Source organism: Prionailurus bengalensis, chromosome B2 (genome assembly GCF_016509475.1).
Source record: "Prionailurus bengalensis isolate Pbe53 chromosome B2, Fcat_Pben_1.1_paternal_pri, whole genome shotgun sequence".
NCBI lineage: Eukaryota > Metazoa > Chordata > Mammalia > Carnivora > Felidae > Prionailurus > Prionailurus bengalensis.
Genome location: NC_057349.1, coordinates 32,789,141 through 32,810,899, shown reverse-complemented (window position 1 = coordinate 32,810,899; position 21,759 = coordinate 32,789,141). Strand labels below are relative to the sequence as shown.

General features: G+C 55.0%; 1 protein-coding gene across 3 annotated transcripts in view; it reads right to left on the bottom strand.

Moving 5' to 3' along the window:
- PACSIN1 (protein kinase C and casein kinase substrate in neurons 1) overlaps window positions 1-21,759 on the bottom strand; it is a 56,934-nt gene that overhangs the window by 3,623 nt on the left and 31,552 nt on the right. Inside the window, exons 1-8 of one of the 3 annotated variants that reach the window (XM_043591210.1) lie at window positions 13,768-13,962; window positions 4,656-4,808; window positions 3,583-3,739; window positions 2,166-2,401; window positions 1,617-1,772; window positions 1,349-1,524; window positions 792-912; window positions 566-693 (exon numbers count right to left, since the gene is read on the bottom strand). In XM_043591210.1, the coding sequence (XP_043447145.1) occupies window positions 566-693; window positions 792-912; window positions 1,349-1,524; window positions 1,617-1,772; window positions 2,166-2,401; window positions 3,583-3,739; window positions 4,656-4,718 (1,037 nt within the window). In that variant the 5' untranslated portion in view covers window positions 4,719-4,808; window positions 13,768-13,962. Of the gene's footprint in view, window positions 1-565; window positions 694-791; window positions 913-1,348; window positions 1,525-1,616; window positions 1,773-2,165; window positions 2,402-3,582; window positions 3,740-4,655; window positions 4,809-13,767; window positions 13,963-21,759 lie in introns of those variants that run through there. The other 2 variants (XM_043591209.1, XM_043591208.1) reach the window with 2 other exon arrangements.

Genomic DNA, 21,759 nt, shown 5'->3' with positions numbered 1-21,759 from the left:
CTCCTCCAATCAAAGCCCTGGCCCCAAATTTCACGAAGACTGGAACAAGGATGGGCCTGGTAAGAGGGGCTCCCGGGCCAGCGACCCTCACTGACAGCTCTTTGGACAAATGTGAGTCAGGACTATTAGCATTATTACTCAGACCTTGAGTGAGGGGGTGCTGAAGGGGACCCCTGAAAACATCTGACCCATCATCTTAGAGGGGCACTAGTGGTTAATGAGCTTGACCTCTTGGACATCATATCCTGGCTCTGAGGCTTACTAACTAGCTATGTGACCTTGGGCAAGGCACTTAATCTCTCTGGGTTTCAGTTTCTCCATCGGCAAAATGGGACTCCAAACACTTCTCAGAGTGTTGGGAGGCTTCAGTGGGTTAATATATGGCACATGCTTACAACAGTGCCTGGCACACAGTAGGTGCTCTCAAAGGATGACCCACCACTACCTTTGAGAGGACCACGAGGTTGCCGTGATTTAGATCATTCCTCGTCTTCTGAGGTAAAACTCATGTGCCCCAGTTTGTGGGCCCCTCTGGCCCCCAGGAAGCTCCCCAGGAGGCACTCACCTGCCACGGTCCCCAGCCTGGGATGTGGACTCCACCACTCCAGTGGCATTGGTCAGCGTCACCCCCTCTGCCTTCTTGGGCTGCTTTTCTTTCTTGGTGGCGGTGTGAGGGAGGTCTGGGTTCCACTCCTGGTGGGCACCAGGGGAGCAGTGAGGCAGGGGGGCTGCCCCCTGAGGTCCCTTCCAGCCTTCTCTGTCTTCCCTTCCCCATCCCCACACCTCCTCACCTCAAACTGGGGCCAGTTCATGGGCATGCCGGGGCCACTGGTGCTGCGGAACCATCTGAGGTCATCCTGGGCGTCAGCCCCCCGAATAGCCTGCTCCAGCTCCCGGTACACGTGGACATAGCTGCGCACAGGGGAGATCAGGAGTTGGGGGCCAAGGTGCACCATGGCCCCTTCTCATCCTGGCCAGAGGATGAGCCCATTCAGGGGACCAGGGTCCCTCTCAATGGCCAGAGGGAGCCCATTCAGGGGACCAGGGTGCTGGCATGCCCCCAGCTAGAAATCAGCTGGGAGCAATCTCCTTGCGGCCAGCTCCAGCAGGCACCCTCCCCTATCGTCACCTTAGCCACAAATCCATCCATCCAAGCACATTTCTCTAGTGCCTAATCCGTGTTGGCTTGCACCCAGGCGGCCACTGTATTTGGCGCCTCTTCCTTCTTGGCCCCTGCGGCTCTGCCCACCCTTCCTGTTCCAATAACATGGGGCCCAGCATGCCCGGCACACCATTTCTCCCCTCTGCTGTGGGTGCCTGTGCCCACCGCGCTGCCACGCCCAGCTACCTGCTATTCTCGGCAAGGTTGAGGTGACGTTTGATGTCCAGCAGCACCTCCTTGAGGAAGACCAGCCGCTTTTCCTCAAACTGCTGGCACTGTTCAAACACCTGCTCCATGCTCTCCATGTACTGGGGTGTGGTCTTGCCCACGTCGTCCAGCACCTTCTCATACTTCTCCTGCATCTACAGGCCCCAGGGCAAAGGAAGGGTGAGAGCCAGGCCTGCAGCTCCCGGCCACCCCCGACTCCACCCCTCGGACCCCAGCCCGTCGGCACCTTCTGTACATCCTGCTTGCACTTGTCCACTTTGTCCTGCAGCTTCTTCTGCTGCTCGGGCGTGACCGACTGCTCCGTCTTGCTATTCATCTCCCGGGTCATGGCCAGCTTCTCCTCTTTGCAGGCCAGATGGTAAGCCTTCTTTGCTGCCTCCAGCTGTGGGGACGGGGGGAGGGGAGGTACAGCTCCTGCTTGTAAGCAGGAACCAATGTGGTCGTTCATCAAGCCCTCCCACCTGCCGGGAGCAGTGGACACACGTTCCTAAGAGGCAGGAGGGCTGCAGGCCCTAGCTCCAGGTATGGGGAGCAGTGCCCACCCATGCGTGGATGTACCCCCACCTGGCACTGCCTGCTGCCCCTACGGACGCCCTCCCTTTGGGCACTGAGGTGCCCGCCCCACCTGTGGATATTTCTTCCTACGAGGCTGTGGGGCTCCCAGCGGCCGGTGCACTTCCCGCCCCATCTGTAGAGTCTCTCCCTCTGATCAGATCGTCCCTCTGAGCTCAGCTGCCCACCCTTGACCCTTCTGCAGCAGCCACCCACTGGGCACCTCCTTCATCTTCTTGGCCCAGGGCTTCTGGGCCTTGCGGAAGCCGTCCTCAGCCTCCTTGGTCTCCTTGAAGCCGCCCATGATCTGCTTGTGATAGGCATCCTTCTGCCAGTTCTTGACCTTCTCCAGGTCCTCGTTCAGCAGGTTGTTCTTCACTTCCTGGTGCAGTTCGCTCACCTTGTCCGCCTCCGTCATGATGGCACCCCAGGCCCGCTCCAGGCTGCCATACTGTGGGCCTGAGGAAATGGTCATGGGGTCACGAGGCCCTCATCGCCCCCTGCCCAGAGGCCTCCTTCATGCCTCTTTTCTCTGACGCTTTCCCCATACACACCATGGGCGCAGAAATGCCCTCCTCCGCCCTCTTTATAGTTTTTCCTGTCCTTCAAGGCCCAACTACCTCCTCTGGGAAGCCTTCTCTGACTGCTCTATTCTCTCAGACTTCGGCCTGCAGCCCTCACAGAATTCTTCTTATAACACCTACCTCTGTGCCTACTCCCTATCTTCTCCTGTCAACCCGTGAGTCCCATGGGGGCAGCCTGCACCCCGTGAGTTCTCACAAGCCCAGCACAGCACCAGGCACACAGGAGGTGCTTCAGGAATGTTGACTGTTACAACTGAAGAACCAGCTGGTGACAGATGCCAAGAGGCCACCGGGACCAGTCATGCCAGTCATTTATTTGTTCCTCTGTGTATTGGGGATCAACTCTGTGCCAGGCACTGTGCTGGGCAGTGTGGGCTCAGCCCCTGCCCTCATGGGGTTTAGAGACTCGTGGAAGAGAAAAAAAAATGTTAACAAATACATGTAAACCCCAAGCTGAAATTGTTCTAGATTGAAGGAATTGAGAGCCAGGACAACTAAATGCGGTAATGTGATTCTGGATTGGCTCCCAGACCAGCACAAACAAATTTGCATATGGGTGATATTAAATGTCCCGAATTTGATAGTTGAACTATGGTTATGTAAGCAAATGTTCTTACTCTTGGGAGATACGTGAAGGATTTAGAGTAAAGTGGCATGCGTCCCACTTACATGATTCAGGACACACATGCACAATGGAAAGAGGAACTGGGAAAACAAAGGTAGTAAAATTTTAACTGGCGAATCTGGTTGAAGACTAGAGTTCTCTCTACTATTCTTGCAACTTTTCCCTAAGTTAAAATTATTTTGAAATAAAAAGGTTGTTTTGTTTTGTTCTGTTTAATCCAACCTAAAATTGTACAAAGTCGTGTGGAACAGGGACAGGGAAGACCTGGCTTGGTTTGGGAGGGTCAGAGTGCAGTGTGGGGACGGTGCCTCCAAAGGGCCCGTGGCCTGGGGTGTGCAAGTGCATCTAGGTGGCTGGGCGCTCCCAGAACCCGGGCCTGTGGGGAGCCCGTTAGGGCCTGGGCGAGGCGCACGGGGTGGGCATGGGGGCACCTTTCTCGATGAGCTGGCGCCAGCGCTTGGCCCAGTCGGTGAGCTGCTGCGCGTACGCCTTCTCGATCTTGGCGCGCTCCTGCACGCAGTTCATCAGGTCGTTGCACAGGCGGTGTCCGTCATCGATGCGCTTCACCGTCCGCTTGTAGTTCCCCACCTGGCGGCCAAGGAGCGAGCACGACTTCCGCGGGCTCCCCGCCTCCCCGCCCCGCCCGCCCAGGACACCGCGTCCTGCAGGGGGCGCCCGCCACGGCCACCTTCCCACCTTCGCCGCCTGGCCGCCCCGCGGGAACACACTGGGGGCTCCCACCCTCTCATTTTCGGGGGCCCCAGCACCCTGCATCATACCCGACACTCCCTCACCCCACTCTAAACATAATTTCCTCGCTGCCACAAAGTGCGGGATTTTGATCATTTGGACCCAGACTAGAATGAATTATTCATCTTGTTCTTGTGAGCTCAATGTATCATATTTATAGAGTCATGTAAGTGTTGAGTTGAGCTGCAGCTTCTTGACATAATATTATGTTTTGTAGACATCTCATTAAACACTTATTAATTTAGGTTTGGCAGTTCTCACTTTGGGTTTTGGAAGCCAATCGAAACATTTTATTTCTTGGTGTCAAATAGTTTGGGAGGCTCCTGAAAAGCTGGCTCTAGTCTTGCCTCCACGTCTTTGTTGCCGGGGGGGCTTCGGGAACGCATTGCACAGGGTAAGGGCAGGGGGCAGCTGTAAAAGCCTGTGTAAGCTGTAGAGCTCTGTACCTGCCTTCGTGAAGCGTCAGGCCTCTGAGCGAGGCCCCCAGAGCAGACGGTCAGGAGGGGGCCTGTTCCACATCATGAAACGCTATAGGATCTCTCCGGGTGCAGGTGTGGGGCAGAGGGGCTCTGGGCTTGGTGAGCAGTAGCCTTACCCCACTTCATGGCTACAGCCGGCCCACTGAACACCAAGGGCTTTGGAGGGACCCGAGGGGCTGGGGAGCAAGCCCTGAGGTTGTGGGTGGGTGGGAGCCTGGGCCGCCACAAGGCCAGGCTGTCTGGTCCCCAGGACCTGGGGAGCATCAAAGCCTCACCTCCCAGAAGCTGTCAGTGGTCTCCTCCGGAGCTAGCGAGGCCTCGTCGTAGGAGCCGGACATGGTGCAGCCGAGGGTGGGGGGACAGGTGGGAGTGCAGCGGTGGTCAGCAGGCTGGGCTGTTCATGCGCTGGGAGGGCAGGAGAGAGATCCCTGCAGAAGGGCGAAGCGCCCCACGGGCCCCGTTCTAGGCCTGGGCCCCCAACTTGCTGTGAGGATGAGGGCTCCACAGGCTTGAGCCTTGCACTGGGATGGGGACTTCCTGTCCGGGGACTGCCTCACCGTCCCTAGGGTAACCCCAAGAGTCACCTTGTGGCACCCCTCGTGTGCACCCCCCCCAACCTCTCCTCCACGAGCCCTCCACTCCATATCCTCGCCCTCCCTCTCCCCCAAATCCATCCTCCAGCTCCAGTGTGGCACCTCTTCTCAAAAGCCTGCCCCCACCACCAGAACCAAGGCACGCACAACTGTTTTCGTGCTCCTGGAGTCGGTGCTGAAAGTTAGAGCCCCCCCTCTCGATTACATATTTGCTTTATATAAACCTGCAGTTTGCCTCATAGACACACATGGCTCCTCAAAGCCAGCAATGAGGCTAGTCTTTAGGCATGTCTGCACCCCCTCCCCAGGGCCTGGCACCCTGTAGGGCCCACTTGAGGCTCAATGAACCCCAGCTGGCTTCTCAATCTGCCCTCCTTGGAGTTGCCCCCACCCTGATCCACCCAAACCCTTGCACCAGGCCAAATAGCAACCCCCAAGCTCTCCCACCCAGCAGAGTCCCTGGTCTCAGCCCCTAGAACCTCCCCAAATCCCTTACCCGGAGCCCGGGCCTAAGTGCCCTGGGAAGCTGGCAACACAGCTTCCTCCCATCTCTGGTCCAGGCTGGGGCCCTGTAAATCGCTCTTTTGGCTGCCCTGATGCCCAGCTTCAAAAGCCTCCATTAGCCACTTACATGTCTCCTTACGAGTCCCAGACATGTGGCTTCCCGCCCTACAGGTCAGACCACTGTGATCTGTGTGAGTATCGGAGCGGCTACGTGTGGCCTGGATCTGTCGGCAGGCATCACGGCTGTCCAATCTAGGCCGTGTGCTGCCCCAGGGCTGGGGACGCTGCCCGATTCCCATCCCCCATCCAGGCCTCACTGCCACCCCACGCAAGAATAGCTCAGTAGTCAGGAGACAGAGCCCAGAGGGCCAGGCACCTGGTCTTCAAAGGGGCAGTGAGGCCTGCCAGCCTCAGACAGGGGACGCCCGGGGGATGCTTCCCTGTCTCTGCACAGCAGTCTCAGGGACCCTGCCCAATGAGGATCCTGGGGAGGGCTGGCCTCTGGAAAATTCAGTCCATCCTGGGGGCTCAGGGGATGCCCAGCCCTTATAGCAGCTGACCTTCAGGCCCGGGGCAGATGGCACCAACACGCGAGGATCCTTGGTCAAGGATATCCCTCCCCTCTCTGGCCTCAGTCTCCCTATCTGTCCAGGGCCCTGTTCCCCAGTGCTGCCTCCTCCTTGCTCCCCCTACGCACTAAGGAGATATTGTTCCTTTCCCCTTAGCAAAACCTCAGACTTCCCCACAAACTCGTGCATGGTGGGGGCGGGTAGGAGGAAAGGTGCTTAGAATTCATCAAGGGACAAAGAAACGTGTCTGAATTTTTTTTCCTTCTGAATTGGGCACTATTCACTTACAAGGCAGTACTCCCCTCACGAAGAGCACTGCATGCAGACATGGGAAAGCAAAAGGCAGGGATACTTAATGAAGGACTCTCAGCCAGGTTAGGTAAGTATCCCTGGGGCCAGAGCCCCACCTAGAACCCGTAAAGTCATACAGAACTATGCTCTTCGGGATCCAGATAAAGCACGGCCATCAGCAGGGCGGCGGTGGGAGCAGGGGGTGAGGGTGCAGGCGTGTCTGCATGAGAGTCCACCCCAGGAAGTGGGGAAGTGACTTGATTAGCCTTGACTAGGGGATGGGGGGTGTGACGGCGTCTCCTCTCCCCACTCCAGAGGCACACCTCCCTCGCCCCGCAATGCTGCTCCCAGGAAGTCACCTTCCAGCCAGCGGGGCAAACCGATGACGCCTAATTTCATGTGCTGCAGCCCTACTTGTAAAAGCCAAAGGCTGGACACATCCCAGATGCTCGTCCAGGGGACTGCGTAAGTAAATGATGGTGCAGGCGTGCCAGGGAACCCTCCCCAAGCTGTGGCACTGCAACAAACCAAGAAGGGTGCAGAACAGTGAGCCTGCAGATGCTTCCATTTGTATAGGAGGAAATACATATGCAAGGAACACTTCTGGAAAGCTGGTAGTGGTGGCCGCCTTCGGGGAACTGGGTGGCTGGGGGACATGATGGGAAGGAGATTTTTCAGTCGGTCCTTTATGCCTTTTAAATTTTGCCTTGTGTGCATAAATTGCACTTTTTTTTTTTTTTTTAAACCTTCCGGCCCCTGTCGAGGAGGAGAGCTGAGGGATCTGAGAGCCAGGACCCAGAGGGCGCTGGAAATACAGAGCAAGGGGACAGTACAGCTAAGACCCGGTGTGTCAGGCTAGATGGGAATACACAATGGTGGAGACCAATCTCCACTTTGTCCAGACCCTGGGGGGAGCGGGGAGGACTTGCTGGGGTCCCTCCCTCAGTGCAGGCAAGTCACGGGTCTCCGGGGTCCCAGCTGAGGTGGCACATATAACAGAAATAGCTCTAGCCTTGGGGGTCCCTGCTCTGTCACCAAACTGCTGTGTGACCCTAGGCAATTCACGTGACTTTGTTGGGCCTGCTGGGAAATGAGGATGATATCAGTAGCTGCCATCACTGAAAACGGTGCATCTCCTAGAGTCAGGAAGCCGGTGTGGCCGGCATCTGTTGTGCCCGTGGGCAAGCGCGATACGCTCTTAGAAGTACCCACCAAATGGGCACGATGCCCGTCTGACTTTTCTCCCCAGTGGCTGTAAAGCTATCGTGGCCCTGCAAGCCCTTTATCATTGATAATAATAACTGGCATTTATGGAGCACATACTTGGTGCCAAGGACCATTCATGTGTCTTAACTCATCAAATCCTGCCAGCAACCCTAGACGGCAGGTGCTACTATGGCCCTCACGTTTCAGAGAGAGCCCAGAGGCTGGGACGGGGCTGAAAGAGCTTGTCGACTCTCATTACTGATCTGTCACCATTGCTGGAGAGGGGGCGGTAGTCCCACGGGGAGGGAGGGAGGCTGCTGTTGTAGAGCCAGGGAAGGGGCCGGGTCTTTCTCGACCACAAAGATGGTGTAGTCCTCAGCATGCTGAACAGGGGGCACGGCCTCTGCTCCAGCCCTACCACTTACCAGGGGGATCTCAGTCGAGTCCTGTCACGAGGTCTGTTTTTCTAACTCACATGATGGGAAAACAATACTCGAGTCTCATGTGACACTCAAGTGATAAAAGGGTAGTAAGCTCTTATTGAAACATATAGACCGTTATGGAAGTGTGAAGTTTTCATGTTGGCCTTGACCTTTCCTCTAGGGAGAGAGGAGCCCCAGGGTGAAAGGGGTCCCTCCTCAGGCCCCAGCTGCCTTTAAAAGACCCTGGAGGGTGGGGGCCTCGGTCATGTTCTGTCTGCCCCTGGCTTGAATAAGGGACAGAGGAATTAAGAGCATAAGCCCAGAGAGGGCAGGCCTGCTGTGGCCAAAGGCGGCATGTGGATTCCTACATTGCGAGTTACTAACAGTCACAGGCCTTGAAGTCACTCTAGCCCTTTTCACTTCCGATCACCAGCCAACCCATCAGCAGATCCTCTGCTCTCAACCACCCTGGTCCCACCCTCATCACTGTCCCCAGTGGCCTCTTCACTGGCCTTCCTGCCTCTGACTTTGTGTCCCTCACCTCCGCTCCCACTCCAGTCTGTTCCCTGCTATAGCAGCCAGGGGGACGCTGCTAATACCTAGGTCAGATCCCACTACTGCCCTTCTCAGAATCCTCTTGTGACTCCCCATTTCCTCCAAGTAAAAGTCTAATTCCTTCCCAGGAGGCCCTGCAACTCCTCCTGCTCCATCAACCTCCTTGCTGTTCTAACCCCAGGGCCTTTGCACTTGCTAGGAATGCCACCCCCCCCACACACAGATTTCCAGGTCTGCTCAAATGTCATGACCTTCCCTCATCTAACTTGACACTCTTTCCCACCCTCCAGCATTCTCCTCTCTTTCCTCTCTTTATTGTTCTTTCTCCACAGCACATGTTACCATATGCCAGGCTCCCAACGTTATAGCATTCATCATATTTGTGTCTTCTCTCACTGTAATGTCAGCTTGCTAAGATCAGTGGTTTTTGTCTGTCTGGTTCTCTGCTGTATTTCCAGCATCCAGAGCAGTGCCTGACACATAGTTAAGTGCACAGTATGTTTCTGTCGAATGAATGAAAGCACATTCTATTCATTCATTAAATGGCAGAAACACTGAATTCTGTACCTCAGAGCCAAACATAGTCCCCTGCATACAGTAGGTGCTCAATATATGTTGATAATGATGGTGACACAACCAAAAGCCAGACTCTCACAACAGGAGGGCTCCCAGATCCCACCTGTCCTCTGTTCCCAGGCCCTGTGCTTCTCCTGGAATCCCCTTCCTGTCCTCTAGGCCAACCCTCAGGGTCCAGTTCCAGAGTCTCTTCCTCCCTGATCCCCTATGACGATTCTGCCCTCAGGGTGGCGCACTCCCTCCTCAGGGAGCCACAGTCCACAGACAGAAGAGGCTGTTCCAGGGGCGCTCTCAGTCAGTTAAGCGTCCGACTTCGGCTCAGGTCATGATCTCACGGCTTGTGAGTTCGAACCCCGCATCAGGTTCTGTGCTGACAGCTCAGAGCCTGGAGCTTCTTCAGATTCTGTGTCTTTCTCTCGCTCTCTGCCCCTCCCCCCACTCATACTCTGTCTCTGTCTCTCAAAAATAAATAAACATTAAAAAAAATTTTTTTAAAAAGAAGAGGCTGTTCCATTATCCCTCTCTTCACTCTCCCTGTATATCAATAATGATGCCATTGAGTACCTGCTATGTGCCAGCCTCTTCATGCACTGTATCCCCCCAGCCCCCATCCTCACCACAGCCCACGGAGATGGGCAGTGACTCCCCTGCCTTCTCTGAGACTCGGAGAGGTGAAATGACCTGTCCAAGTTCTCACAGCAGGGAGGACACAGAGTTCAGATCCAGACCCGGGGATGAGTCCTTCCCCTGCCCTCCCCGCCCCCACCACCAGCTGTCCCGGGGCAGAGCAGCACTCCGTGGGTGTCACCCGGGTCCCCCTGGCCTAAGACATTCTCCCAAGGGAGCGGCTCAGCTCAAACCTGGGCGGAGCCATGGGAAGCCAGAGCCGCCTCCTCCCTCACCCAGGGTGGGTCTCAGGCCCCACGAGCGAGCATTCCTGGCTGTAGCCCTGCTCCTCACATTAGCCCGAGATAGACGGGCTCACCGTGCCTGACCTGGGGCCATGCCGGGACTCTTGCCAGCCTCTCCTGGGGCTTCAGCTGCAGCAGGAGGGCTCAGGGTCAGCTGTATCATGCTGTCCTTCTCCTCCTCCTCCCTGTGATGCATACCCCCTTCCTCACTCCAGTTTCTGCCGCTTGGCTCACACCTTCCCTCCTGCCCTGGGGTGCAGCTGTCCTATCGCTCATCACTCCCCAAACCAAAATAACCCTGCTTCCCCCAAGGGCCAGCTCAGCCCCACCCCCTCCAAGAAGCCTTCCCTGAATACCCCAGCCCTCACCTATCTCACCCCCACACCCTGGTGCAGTTCTTGGTCACACCCTGCCAGGAAGCGCACCTTGCTGGTTCTCTCCCGACGCGCAGAGGAAACCCTGCTATATTAGCACGGTAGTTTGAGAGCGCTGCCTGTGGGGCCAGACAGAACAACCGAGTTCAAAACCCGGCTTTGCCACTTGCTGGCTGTGCGACCTCGGTAAGTTGCTTACACGCTCTGTGCCTCAGTTTCCCCATCGGCAAAATGAAGGTGATGATACCAGCTACCCCATGGGGTTATTGTGCCAGAAGCATTATTGTCACAGGTATTACTGCCTATGCTTCTTCCAAAGCAGGAGACCCTCAGCTCCCTGGATGACTTCACACCCCTTTCTCCTCTCTGAGGGCTAACACCCCCGTAGACCTTTTCTGAAGACTGACTTGTGTCCCCACCAAACCCAAATGTTAATATTTTACCCTCCTCCCCAACGTGACTGTGTTTAGAGATAGGGTTTTGAGGAGGTGATTAAGGTTAAATAATGTCATAGCGGTGGGATCCCGATCTAATAAGATTGGTGTCCTTATAAGAAGAAAAGAGAGATCCGCTTTCTCCCTACATGCCCGCACTGAGGAGAGTCCATGGGGGGACACAGCGAGAAGGCAGCCAACTGCAAACCAGGAAGAAAGGCTCACCAGGAACCCAATAGGCCAGTACCCTGACCTTGGACTTCTGGCCTTTGGAACTATGAGAAATAGATACCCATTGTTTAAGCCCCGCCACCCCCCAACCAGTCTATGGTATTTTGTTATGGCAACCTGAGCTAAGACACCCTTCCAATACCCTTCTGTGACCCACCTGGGACCCCCAGGTCTCCAGGTGACCTGTGAAAAGGAGACCCCAGGCCTGGCTTCCTCTTGCTTTCTCTTTGGGTATAAAATCCAGCCCCCCCCCCCCAAGTTCCATCTCCTCTATGGTAAGGTGGTAGGGAGGAAAGAAGAGGCTGGAAACACAAAGCAGGAAACCAGAGGAGACAGAGCTTGGGTCTCAATTGAGGCTGGAGGGCCCCAGAGAGACCCAGGGCAGAGGGGACCAGGTAGGCTCGTCCTAGCCAGAAAATGGTTAAAGCCAACAAGCCACGGTGGCTGGCCTCTCCTCCCCTCCTCCCTTGACTCCAACCTTTGGCCTTTACCCTCTCTACACTCTCCTTCTTCCTCTAGCCCCAGACCCCCTCTCTCTCCTCCAGAAACTCATCCCTAAAGGCAGTCGCCACCCTGCACCACACCCCTGCCCCGCACCAGGCAGAGAGGAGGAAGCATCTCATTCGGCCTGTTCATCTCCAGGGAGCCTCTAGGACTGTTCCAGTGCTGGTGTCGCGCAGCAGGCTCCACAGGGAGGTGTCTCCTTGCTCGCTAGGTGGTGACAACAGTTAGAGAAAAGTTAGGCAGGGTATGAGGGGGCAGGAGCAGCCCTCAAGCGATGGTGGGGTGGTGTGGGGGAGGGGAGATGGTGTATACACGCACCAGCCCTCCACCCTCCCCGTGGGCTAAGCCTGGGGTGGGTCCTCCAGTGGCTCCAGAGGTCCCCAGTGGGATTGAGCCCTAGTTATCCACAGTGAGAACTGGCTCCCTGTCTCGCCTACACATTCACAGTCTTTCCAAAGACCACCTCTCAAATGAGCCTCTCTCATGGTATCCTTATCTCAGGGTCAGCTTCCTGGGGAGCCCAAACGGAAACCCCACAGGTGAGGAGGCAGGAGCTAGGGCTGCTGATGAGCAGGCCCCTGCCCTCGCTGTTCTGGGTACCTCTCTCTCCGTGAGACCGGTCATCCCACACTCGGCTCCTCTGAGAGGGTCGGTCCTGTCCTGAGCCTTCTGCATCCGTGGCCTCCCAGAGGGCAGGGCCAGGTGTGGACGGCCTGGGGGAAGGGACAGCTCCTTCCAGGCCTCACCGGTCCCCCTGTTCTGGCTGGGATGGAGGCCGGCCCAGCTGTAGAAGGTAAGGCAGGACAGATGCCTGTCCCAGGCCTTGGTAGGGAGGGAGGGTCTCTAGCTCCCCCCAAAGGAGAGAGATGAGCAGAAGGGGTGGTGGGGTTCAGAGGAGCTGGGAGCAGACTGAGACAGTATATCCGGGTTACTTGGCTGCTGGCTCCAGGGGAGACATACATTCCCCACCTTGTCTGGCCTTCTCATTCCCAGGCCCTTCACCCCAAAGCAGAAGCCCCCTGTGCCTAGCATTCAGCAGGTGCAACTAACGTTTGCAGAAATGAATGAGCCATGTCAGCTTCTTGGTGAGTATTCCCCACCCCGTCACAGGCCCAAGGATCCCTTCTCGGCCCCTGCACGAGCTACTCTGACCCCCAGGGGCCCAGGCAAATGGGGAGCCCCATAATGTGGTCCCAGCAAAGGACCCGGCCAAGCTCTCAGGGTGTGCTGGGGAAGGAGGAGGACCCAGGGTCACGCACACCAGTCTCCTGCCCTTCTCAGGCTAGGATCTCTTCCCCATGGCATCCAAGGCCCTTCAGCTCTATCCCAGGGCAAACCTGGACCGGGTGCCACTCACCCACCGCACTGGCGCAGGCCCTGCCCTGTCCTTTCAGTGCCCAGATGTTAGAGTGCGGCCCAGGTCCTCCCTGGGCCCCAGCCCCGCCCCCTCCTGAGCACCGGGCAGAGGTTCCTCCGCAGTGCCCGAGCTCCCCAGCAGCAGCTGAGTCTGTCCCCAGGAGCAATGCAGCAGAGGGACAGAGTGGGGGGGAGGGAGAGCCATAGGCACCCCCACCCGATCCCCCAACACGGAGACCCTGGGCTTGCTGAGGATGGCACAAGGGTCCCTTGGGAGATCTAGGGATCTAGGTCTACAGGGAGAACAAGGAAGGAAAAGGCCCAAGCTTGGGGGAGAAGGAGAAACATGCCTCTTGTCTGAGCAGGGGGCTCTGAGCCCAACGCCTGAGATCATCTGGGGCCGGCACAGAGGCAGCTGGTGTGGAGGGTGGGATGTGGGTACGCTGTTCCCAAATGGCCAGGGCCTAGCAGTGCCCTGCGTGGGGGCAGGGGGCATTCTTACCTCTCTAGCCTCAGCCTGGGGAGGGGGGAGCACCGTGGGTCCCCGGAAGCTCCGGCCCCCCTCAGCCCACTTCCCCCAGAGAGGGGAACATTTCTACAGTCTGGACCTGTGGCGGTGGTGGAGAGAGGGACAGAGGGGCAGAGGAGGAAGGCGGCAGTGGGGACGGTCCTCCTGTTGAGGAGGATCCTGATTCTGAAGAGGGCCTCCCAGGATCCAGGCTGCTCCCACCCAGGTCCACTGGCTCTGCCTGTATGCCTCCTGCCAGGTGCGGCTGGTAGGAAGGCAGGGGCAGCTGGGGGTGGGGGTGGGGGGCACTCTCCATGCAGCCTCTTCCAGCTGTCCCCATAGGGGATGCCTACCTGGGCCTGTCTGGGCACCAAGCCAGAGGCAGGTAGGAGCTCACTGCCCCCGCTGGGCCAGGCCAGGGCCGGAGGGGCTGGCTGTCCTCCTCCTTCTCCGTGGTGGCGGGCAGGGAGGGGGCCTGGTGCCCGGGCTGGGGGCTCTGTCCTCCCGGGTTCCCTTCACCGCTGGCTCAGGAAGGCAGCAGAGCCAGAACTGCAGAAGCCAGCTCCCCGCCCCCCATCGCTGCCTCCTCCCCTCCCTCCTCCCGACCCGCCTCCTTCTCCAGCCACCCACCTCCTTCTGCTCGTTTCTATGGCAACCAGGCAATGCCGCACAGCCTCCCTCCCTCCCAGACACCAGGGGACGCCCGCCTTCCACGCTTGCTTCTTCGAGAGGACATCAACCCGGGCGAGGCGCACACACTTCACCTTGGAGATGCCAGTGAGCACAGGGGCTCGCCAGGCCACCCTTGACTGTGTGGGGGACCCTGCTCCAGCCCCTCTCCTCTCTTTCTCCCCAAGACCCTCCCTCCCAACATCCCTTCGAGACACTGCAAGTGGCACCTGCCCTTGCCCTTGCCTCAGGTCCTTAAACTTCACTGCCTGCTGCTCTGTAAATATTTGTTTACTTGATCATTTATTCTCACCCAGTCAGCCCTCGCAATTTTATTTTGAGCCTTTTCTGGGTCAGGCCGAGGATGAGATGCTTGTCTACAGTCTCATCCTCTGAGAATCCACACCCATTTTACAGATGGGAAACTGAGGCCCACGGTAGTAAAACAACCTGTCTGGGCATCTAAGGCTCCTGGGCTGGTTATTGGCAGTGAGGCCTTGTGATTCCAACTCCCATGGGCCACAGCTATCACCCACCCCTCAGAGAAAACAGCGAGGCTCGCGCTACACACATGTGACCTCCATGCTCCGATGTGTCTATGCAAATGAGCAACCCAACAACACACTTATAAATACAAACTCCCATTACATGTATTTGCCTACATGCATCTCCACAAGTCTGTGCATCTACCTGTATGTGCGGAGGGAACAGACATGGTAAGAGTAATGCCAGCATTTACACATCTTTAGGACACATGTATGCACATCTACATGGATCCAGAACATGCAACACATAAACCCTTTCTACACAAAAGCAACAGATGCGTACACGAGCCCCTAGCCCCATGGGAGGGGATCGGTGACACAAGCATGTGTCCCAACCAGGAGACTGAACCAGAATCAACTTCGAGGAGAGGACCTTTCTGCTCTGCACTTGCCCTCTAGAGATCAGACACTAATCTGCCCACCTTGTCTCAGCCCTGCTGCAGGAGGGGTCTGGGGTGGGGGTAGACATAGGACCCACCCTCCGGCAACCCCCTCCCTCATAAAGTCCCCTGCCTGATCCACACTAAATCCCACCTAGAGGCCCCTCTGCCTAGGAGGCTCACAGATTTCCCCAGCCAGGTCCTGGGACTTGGGAATTATGACAGATCCAGTAAAATGGGCCCTTCCTCCTCAGAGGGGATTCCAGGCTCCGAGAACCCTGTCAGCCCCCCAGGAGGGATGGCATCTGGTGGAGGCGAGGTGAGGACGTCAAGTGGGGACTGGGGCCCAGGACGCACAGCGTGCCCCCACGGGATGCACTGTCTCCAGCCCAGCACCACCTCAGAAGGACCCTGGCAAGGATCAGTGCAGCCCCGGTGCCCCAGGGTGCTTCTCAGGGACCCCACGCAGCCCAGAGAAGGCAGATGCAGTCAGAAAGACCCAGAAGCCAACCAAAAATCAAGCAAAAAACTGTTAACAATAACAATAATAGTAATAGCCTCTTCCACATTTCATCCCACGCAAGATCCCTTCAGTGATGAGACTGACGCCAGTTAAACCAAGGCTATGAGCTATATGGCACATCCAGATTTCAGAGCTGTCAACTGCGAAGGGGGAAATCATCCTGGGAACAGATGAAATAGGGAATCTCCTTCATTCAGCAGATACTTACTAGGCACCCACCGTGTACCAGGGATCGTTCTAGGTGCCGGGACACAGCCGTGGGCAAAACAGAGTCCCTGCCCTCGAGGGTACGGAGCTCATGGATGTGCTAACTCCTGCTCTCTTGCAGCGCCTCTGGCTGTCACAGCAGCCCTGCAGGTGAGGGCACGGAACTGACGAGGAAACAGAGGCTTTAGAGGCTGAGCAGTCTGCCCAAGTTAACAGAGCCAGTAAATCCCCGGGCTGGGATTCGAACCCACTGCTTTGCCAAGCTTTTTCCAACGCTCGGCATTGGTTCCATTAAGATCTGATTAGGACACATGGCAACAGCGACCCATTTTCTGGAAGTTTCATAACCAAGTTTGCTTCTCGTCCTTAGATCAAAGGCAGGACAGGGTCACTATATGCATTTGAAGGGCCAGTCAAGAAGCACAAGTGAAGACCACCCCCCCTCCCCCAAATCACCTCAGAGGGGACTTCCAGCCTGACCATCCTTGAGCGAGAAGCCTGACACTTGTCCACAGGCCTGGAGGTCCTCAGCAGAGGGTCAAGTCAAGGCCCGGGCCAGAGGGTGGGGATGCCTGGCACCTGAGAGCTGGGGCTCCCTGGAGACAGTGGAGAGACCTCAGCTGAGGGCGAGGAGGGATTGAGTTCCCAGGCATTGTAAGCAGAGCCCCCTGCCCACCTGCCAGTCCCCCAGCCCCGGATCATCTTTCTCCTAAAGAGCCAGCTCCATCCCAGGTTTCCAAAGATAGCTGCCCCCCACCTCCACCCCTCCTGAGCCTGATCCAGCCCACCTACTGCCTAGCAGACCCCGAGTTCTGCCCTCCCATGTTCATACAGGCTCTGTGGGAGGAGCTGACCCCTGTCACCCCCTCTGTGCCCAGCCTGCAGAGCACCCACTCCCACTGTCAGTCTGATCCAGTCTCCTCTGCTACTGAGAGGGCCCCCAAGCCACCAGTGTGCAGCCCTGTAGTCTCCCACCTGCAGGTCTCAGGCGGTCTCAGGGACACCCCCGCACCACACAACACACAGACACGCCATGCCTGTCCTCAGCCCTATTCCTGGACCTTAACCAGGTTCTAGTCCCACAGGCGGACCAGTCAATATAGGAGGAGGGGGCCTCGGGCGACCCAGGAGAAGCTGACCCCTTCTGTCACTACCTCCTCGTCCAACCCAGAAAACATTCACTACCCCCCCTTCCCAGCCCAGCACAGTTATCCTGCAGTTCCCCAGTGCCAGGGCCAATGCAATCAGGGTTCATTAGCTGCTGCTTTGCATCTCATTTGCATAATGTTCTCACGACTGTCCAAACGCCAGAATCCTCCCCAAACCCCTGCCCATGACAGGCAGGGCTGGCCAGCTCAGAAAATTCCACCGAGGGTCTGTGTAGGGGGCTAAACTGTAGGGATGGGGAAAGAGCAAACGGAGGCAACTTCAAGTCTCACGCAGAAAGGCATCGAGAGGAAAAGCAGGAGATATGTACCGAGCACCTCCTAAGTCCAGGCACCATGCACAGTGCTTCACTTGTTTTTCACAATGAGCCATTTTACAGATGTGGAAACGGAGGCTCAGAGCTATGAAGCCCTGGCTATTCGACACCTGAATCCCAGGACCAGCAGCTTGGGCATCACCTGGGAGCTGGGAGGAAAATGCAGAATCTCAGGTCCCACCCCAGACCTCCTGAATCAGAATCTGCATTGTCACGAGATCCCAGGAGACTAGAGTGGGGGAAGTTCGAGTTAAGGGACTTGCCCTCCCATCTGAGCTGAGGCGTGTCTGAACAAATCCCAAAATAGTTCCCGAGTACCTACTATGCCCAGCACTGCTCTAGGGAGCAGGAGATAACCAGACAACATCCCTAACCTCCTGGACATTTCACGCCAAAGCGGGAGACACGCAACAAAGAAACAATAGCAGTTCAAGTGGTGATCAGTGCTGTCAAGAAAAATAATGTGGGGGCGCCTGGGTGGCTCAGTCGGTCAAGCATCCAACTTCGGTTCAGGTCGTGATGTCACGGTTCATGGGTTTGAGCCCCGCGTCGGGCTCTGTGCTGACAGCTCAGAGCCTGGAGCCTGCTTCGGATTCTGTGTCTCCCTCTCTCTCTGCCCCTCCCCTGTTCACACTCTGTCTCTCGCAAAAATAAATAAATGGTAAAAAAAAAAATTTTTTTTAAAGAGAAGAAAAATAATGTGGGGTAAAGACAGAGGATGAATGGGGGGACATTTTAGAATCCCTCTTTGAAGAGATGACATTTGAACAGACACTTAAATAAAGGGGGAAGGGGAGGTGATGATTTGCAGGAACAGTGCTTTTGGGCAGAGGGAAGAGCAAGGGCAAAAGCGGGAGTCACCTAGGCACGCTGAAGGCACCCCCAAACTGAATGGATGTTTTGATGGATGAACGGGTGGGTAGACAGAGGAAAGGCAGGTAGAGAGAGGCAGCAAATAAGGTCGGAACAAACAAGAAGCAGGCAGGGGCTAGATCCTACAGGGCCTTGTGGGACATGGAAAGGAGTCTACTATCTTATTCTAAAGATGAAGAGAAGCCATTGGTTTTAAGATTTTATTTTTTTATTTTTTATTTAAAAAAAAATTTTTTTTCAACGTTTATTTATTTTTGGGACAGAGAGAGACAGAGCATGAACGGGGGAGGGGCAGAGAGAGAGGGAGACACAGAATCGGAAACAGGCTCCAGGCTCCGAGCCATCAGCCCAGAGCCTGACGCGGGGCTCGAACTCACGGACCGCGAGATTGTGACCTGGCTGAAGTCGGACGCTTAACCGACTGCGCCACCCAGGCGCCCCATTAAGATTTTATTTTTAAGTAATCTCTACACCCAACATGAGGCTCACACCCACAACCCCAAGGTCAAGAGTCACACGCTCCACCAACTGAGCCAGCCAGACGCCCCGAAGCCATTGGTATTTTCGAGCGAGGGGGAGAAGGGATCCAATTTACGTTTTCAAAAGATCGCTGTGACTTGTATATGGAAAAGTAAGTAGAAGGAGGCAAGAGCTGAAGAAGCAGACCGGTTAAGAGGCTTTTGAAATATTTATTCCCAACAGGAGTGAGTGCTGTGGTCGCTAAAACACATGTCCAAGAATATCTGTTCATCACAGCAAACTGTCTTCAAAGCACCTTTGTTCATAAGAGCTCCAAACTGGAAGCAATGTGAATACCATCTACAGAAGGATTGGTAAGCAAACTGTGTGGTTTACTGCATACAGGAGAGGTAGGTCTGCTTTTTCGTGGCTATACAGGATTCCACGCAGCAAATTCCACACTGGGGCTTGTTCACACAGCCAAACCCTATACGACAATGAAAACTAGCTGACTATCCACAACCACATGGATAACCTCAAGACACCATGTTGAGCAAGAGAAGCCAACCTTAAAAAGATTTAGGGAGTGGATTCTGTTTATATGAAGTTCAAGAACAGGTCAATGTTGGGGCACCTGGGTGGCTCAGTCAGTTAAGTGTTCGACTCTTGATTTTGGCTCGGGTCATGATCGCACGGTCGTGAGATCAAGCCCTGGATCAGGCTCCATGCTGAGCGTGGAGCCTGCTCAATATTCCCACCACCTCTCTCTCCCTGCCCCTCCCGTGCTCATGCTTGCTCTCTCTCAAAGAAAGAAAGAAAGAGAAAGAGAGAGAGAGAAAGAAAAGAAAAGAAAGAAAGAAAGAAAGAAAGAAAGAAAGAAAGAAAGAAAGAAAGAAAGAAAGAAAAAAGAACAGGTAAATCTTGACTTCTGATTCCTGGGCAAGATGGAGTAGATATACTTCTCCCTGTTCCTCTTGGAAAGAACAGCTAATGTCCTGGACATTATATATAAAACAAACCTACAAAGACTCTAAAAAGGGAGAGAAGAAGGCGGACTGACTAGGGATCTCAGGGCTCAAGGAACAACACAGCAGTGAGTTCTCTGGGTTTTCTTTTTGCCCAAAATATCTCAGATTTGGAGCCGGAGAAATCAGCAACCCAGAAATACCAATGACTGTGGACAAAAACAGCCCCAAGAGAAGCCTCTCCTCCCTATTGGAAGGACTAGGAAAGGTACAGTCTGGCAAATCAAAACCTTTAAAACAATAAATGCCCTGCTCTGGCCAAACACCATGGAAAAAAACTGCAGCCCCATCCCCTCTGCATGGGCAGAGACCAAGTGGGGAGCTGTGCCTGGGTGTAACCAGGGGCCCATTCCCCCTCCACCAGGTGGTTATAGAGAACAGGTGGAGAGCTGGAACTTCCATCCCCACCCAGTGGTATCAAGGTACCCCACCCTCTCCACACTGGGTGGGGACCTAGGAGGCCTAGGAGGCCTCCTAGGAGGCCTAGGAGGACTGTCACCATCCCTAGCAGTAACAGGTCAATAGAGACAACATGGGGAGCAGTAATGAGCTACCTTTGCCTTCCCAGGCAGGGAGATATCAGTGGAGGTCTGTCTGGTGGGAAGCCAGAACTCCCATCCCTGCTCAGCAGTGAGGAAGCAGCCTTCTCCAATGAGCTGTCAGCGCAGAGCCTGACGCAGGGCTCGAACTCACGAACAGTGAGCTCATGGCCTGAGCCAAAGTCGGACGCTTAACTGACTGAGCTAGCCAGGCACTCCGGGGAAGCTGAGCTTCTACCCTGACCTGGCATTAGCAGGAGCAGTCCCAGAGGAGACCTGCTAAGGCAGAAGATTTGAATAAGAGCCAGTGTCTCATAACAATACTCCAATGTCCAGAATACAATAGAAAAATCATTTGTTGTACCAAGAGTCAGAAAAATCTCAATCGGCAGGAGAAGAGGCAACCAACATAGGCCAACAGCAAGATGGCACAGACACTGGAATTATCTGACAAGGAAATTAAAGCTGCAGTCTCAAAAGTGCTTCAACAAGCAATTAGGAACACCCTGGAAACAAATGAGGAATAGAAAGCCTTGGCAAAGAAATAGAACATACAAAGAAGAGTCAAACTGAAAATTTAGGACCGAAAGGTCATTGGATGGGCTCAACAGCAGAGTGGAGACAGAGAGGAAAGAATCTGTGAACTTGAAGATAAAACAATAGAAATTACCCAATCTGCACAACAGAGAAAGGATCTATTTTTTAAAAACTGGGCAGGGCACCTGGGTGGCTCAGTCGGTTGAGCATCATACTCTTGATTTCGGCTTAGGTCATGATCTCACAATTTGTGGGTTCAAGCCCCACATCAGGGCAGAGCCTGCTTGGAATTCTTCCTCCTTCTCTCTCTGCCCCTACCCCGCTCATGCCCTCTCTCTCTCTCTCTCTCTCTCTTTCTCAAAATAAATACATAAACTTAAAAAAAAATAAAAATAAAAAAATAAATGAGGGCACCTGGGTGTCTCAGTCGGTTGAGCATCATACTCTTGATTTCGGCTTAGGTCATGATCTCACAATTTGTGGGTTCAAGCCCCACATCAGGGCAGAGCCTGCTTGGAATTCTTCCTCCTTCTCTCTCTGCCCCTACCCCGCTCATGCCCTCTCTCTCTCTCTCTCTCTCTCTCTCTCTCTCTCTCTCTTTCTCAAAATAAATACATAAACTTAAAAAAAAATAAAAATAAAAAAATAAATGAGGACATCTGGGTGGCTCAGTTGGTTAAGCATCCGACTCTTGGTTTCAGCTCAGGTCATGATCTCACAGTTCGTGGGTTCAAGCCCTGCATTGGGCTCCACATTAAGCATGGAGCCCACGTGGGATTCTCTCTCTCCCTCTCTCTCTGTACCTGCTCCACTCACACTTGCTCTCTCAACCCCCCCACCCCCAAATAAATAAATAAACTCAAAAAAAAAAAAAAAAAAGAACAGAGCCTCAGGGCCCTCTGGGTCCCCAACAGAAGAGCCAACATTCATGTTGTTCGAGTCCCAAGAGGAGAGGAGAAAGGATGTGGGGCTGAAAAGTGTTCAGAGAAATGGCTAAAGAAACACCCCTCCTCCCCAAGAATCTATGGAGTCTGTACCACAAGGGGCACCACAAGGAAAAGGAGAAGGAGAGGAGCGAAGGGATTTGTATGAAGTCACAGCTCGT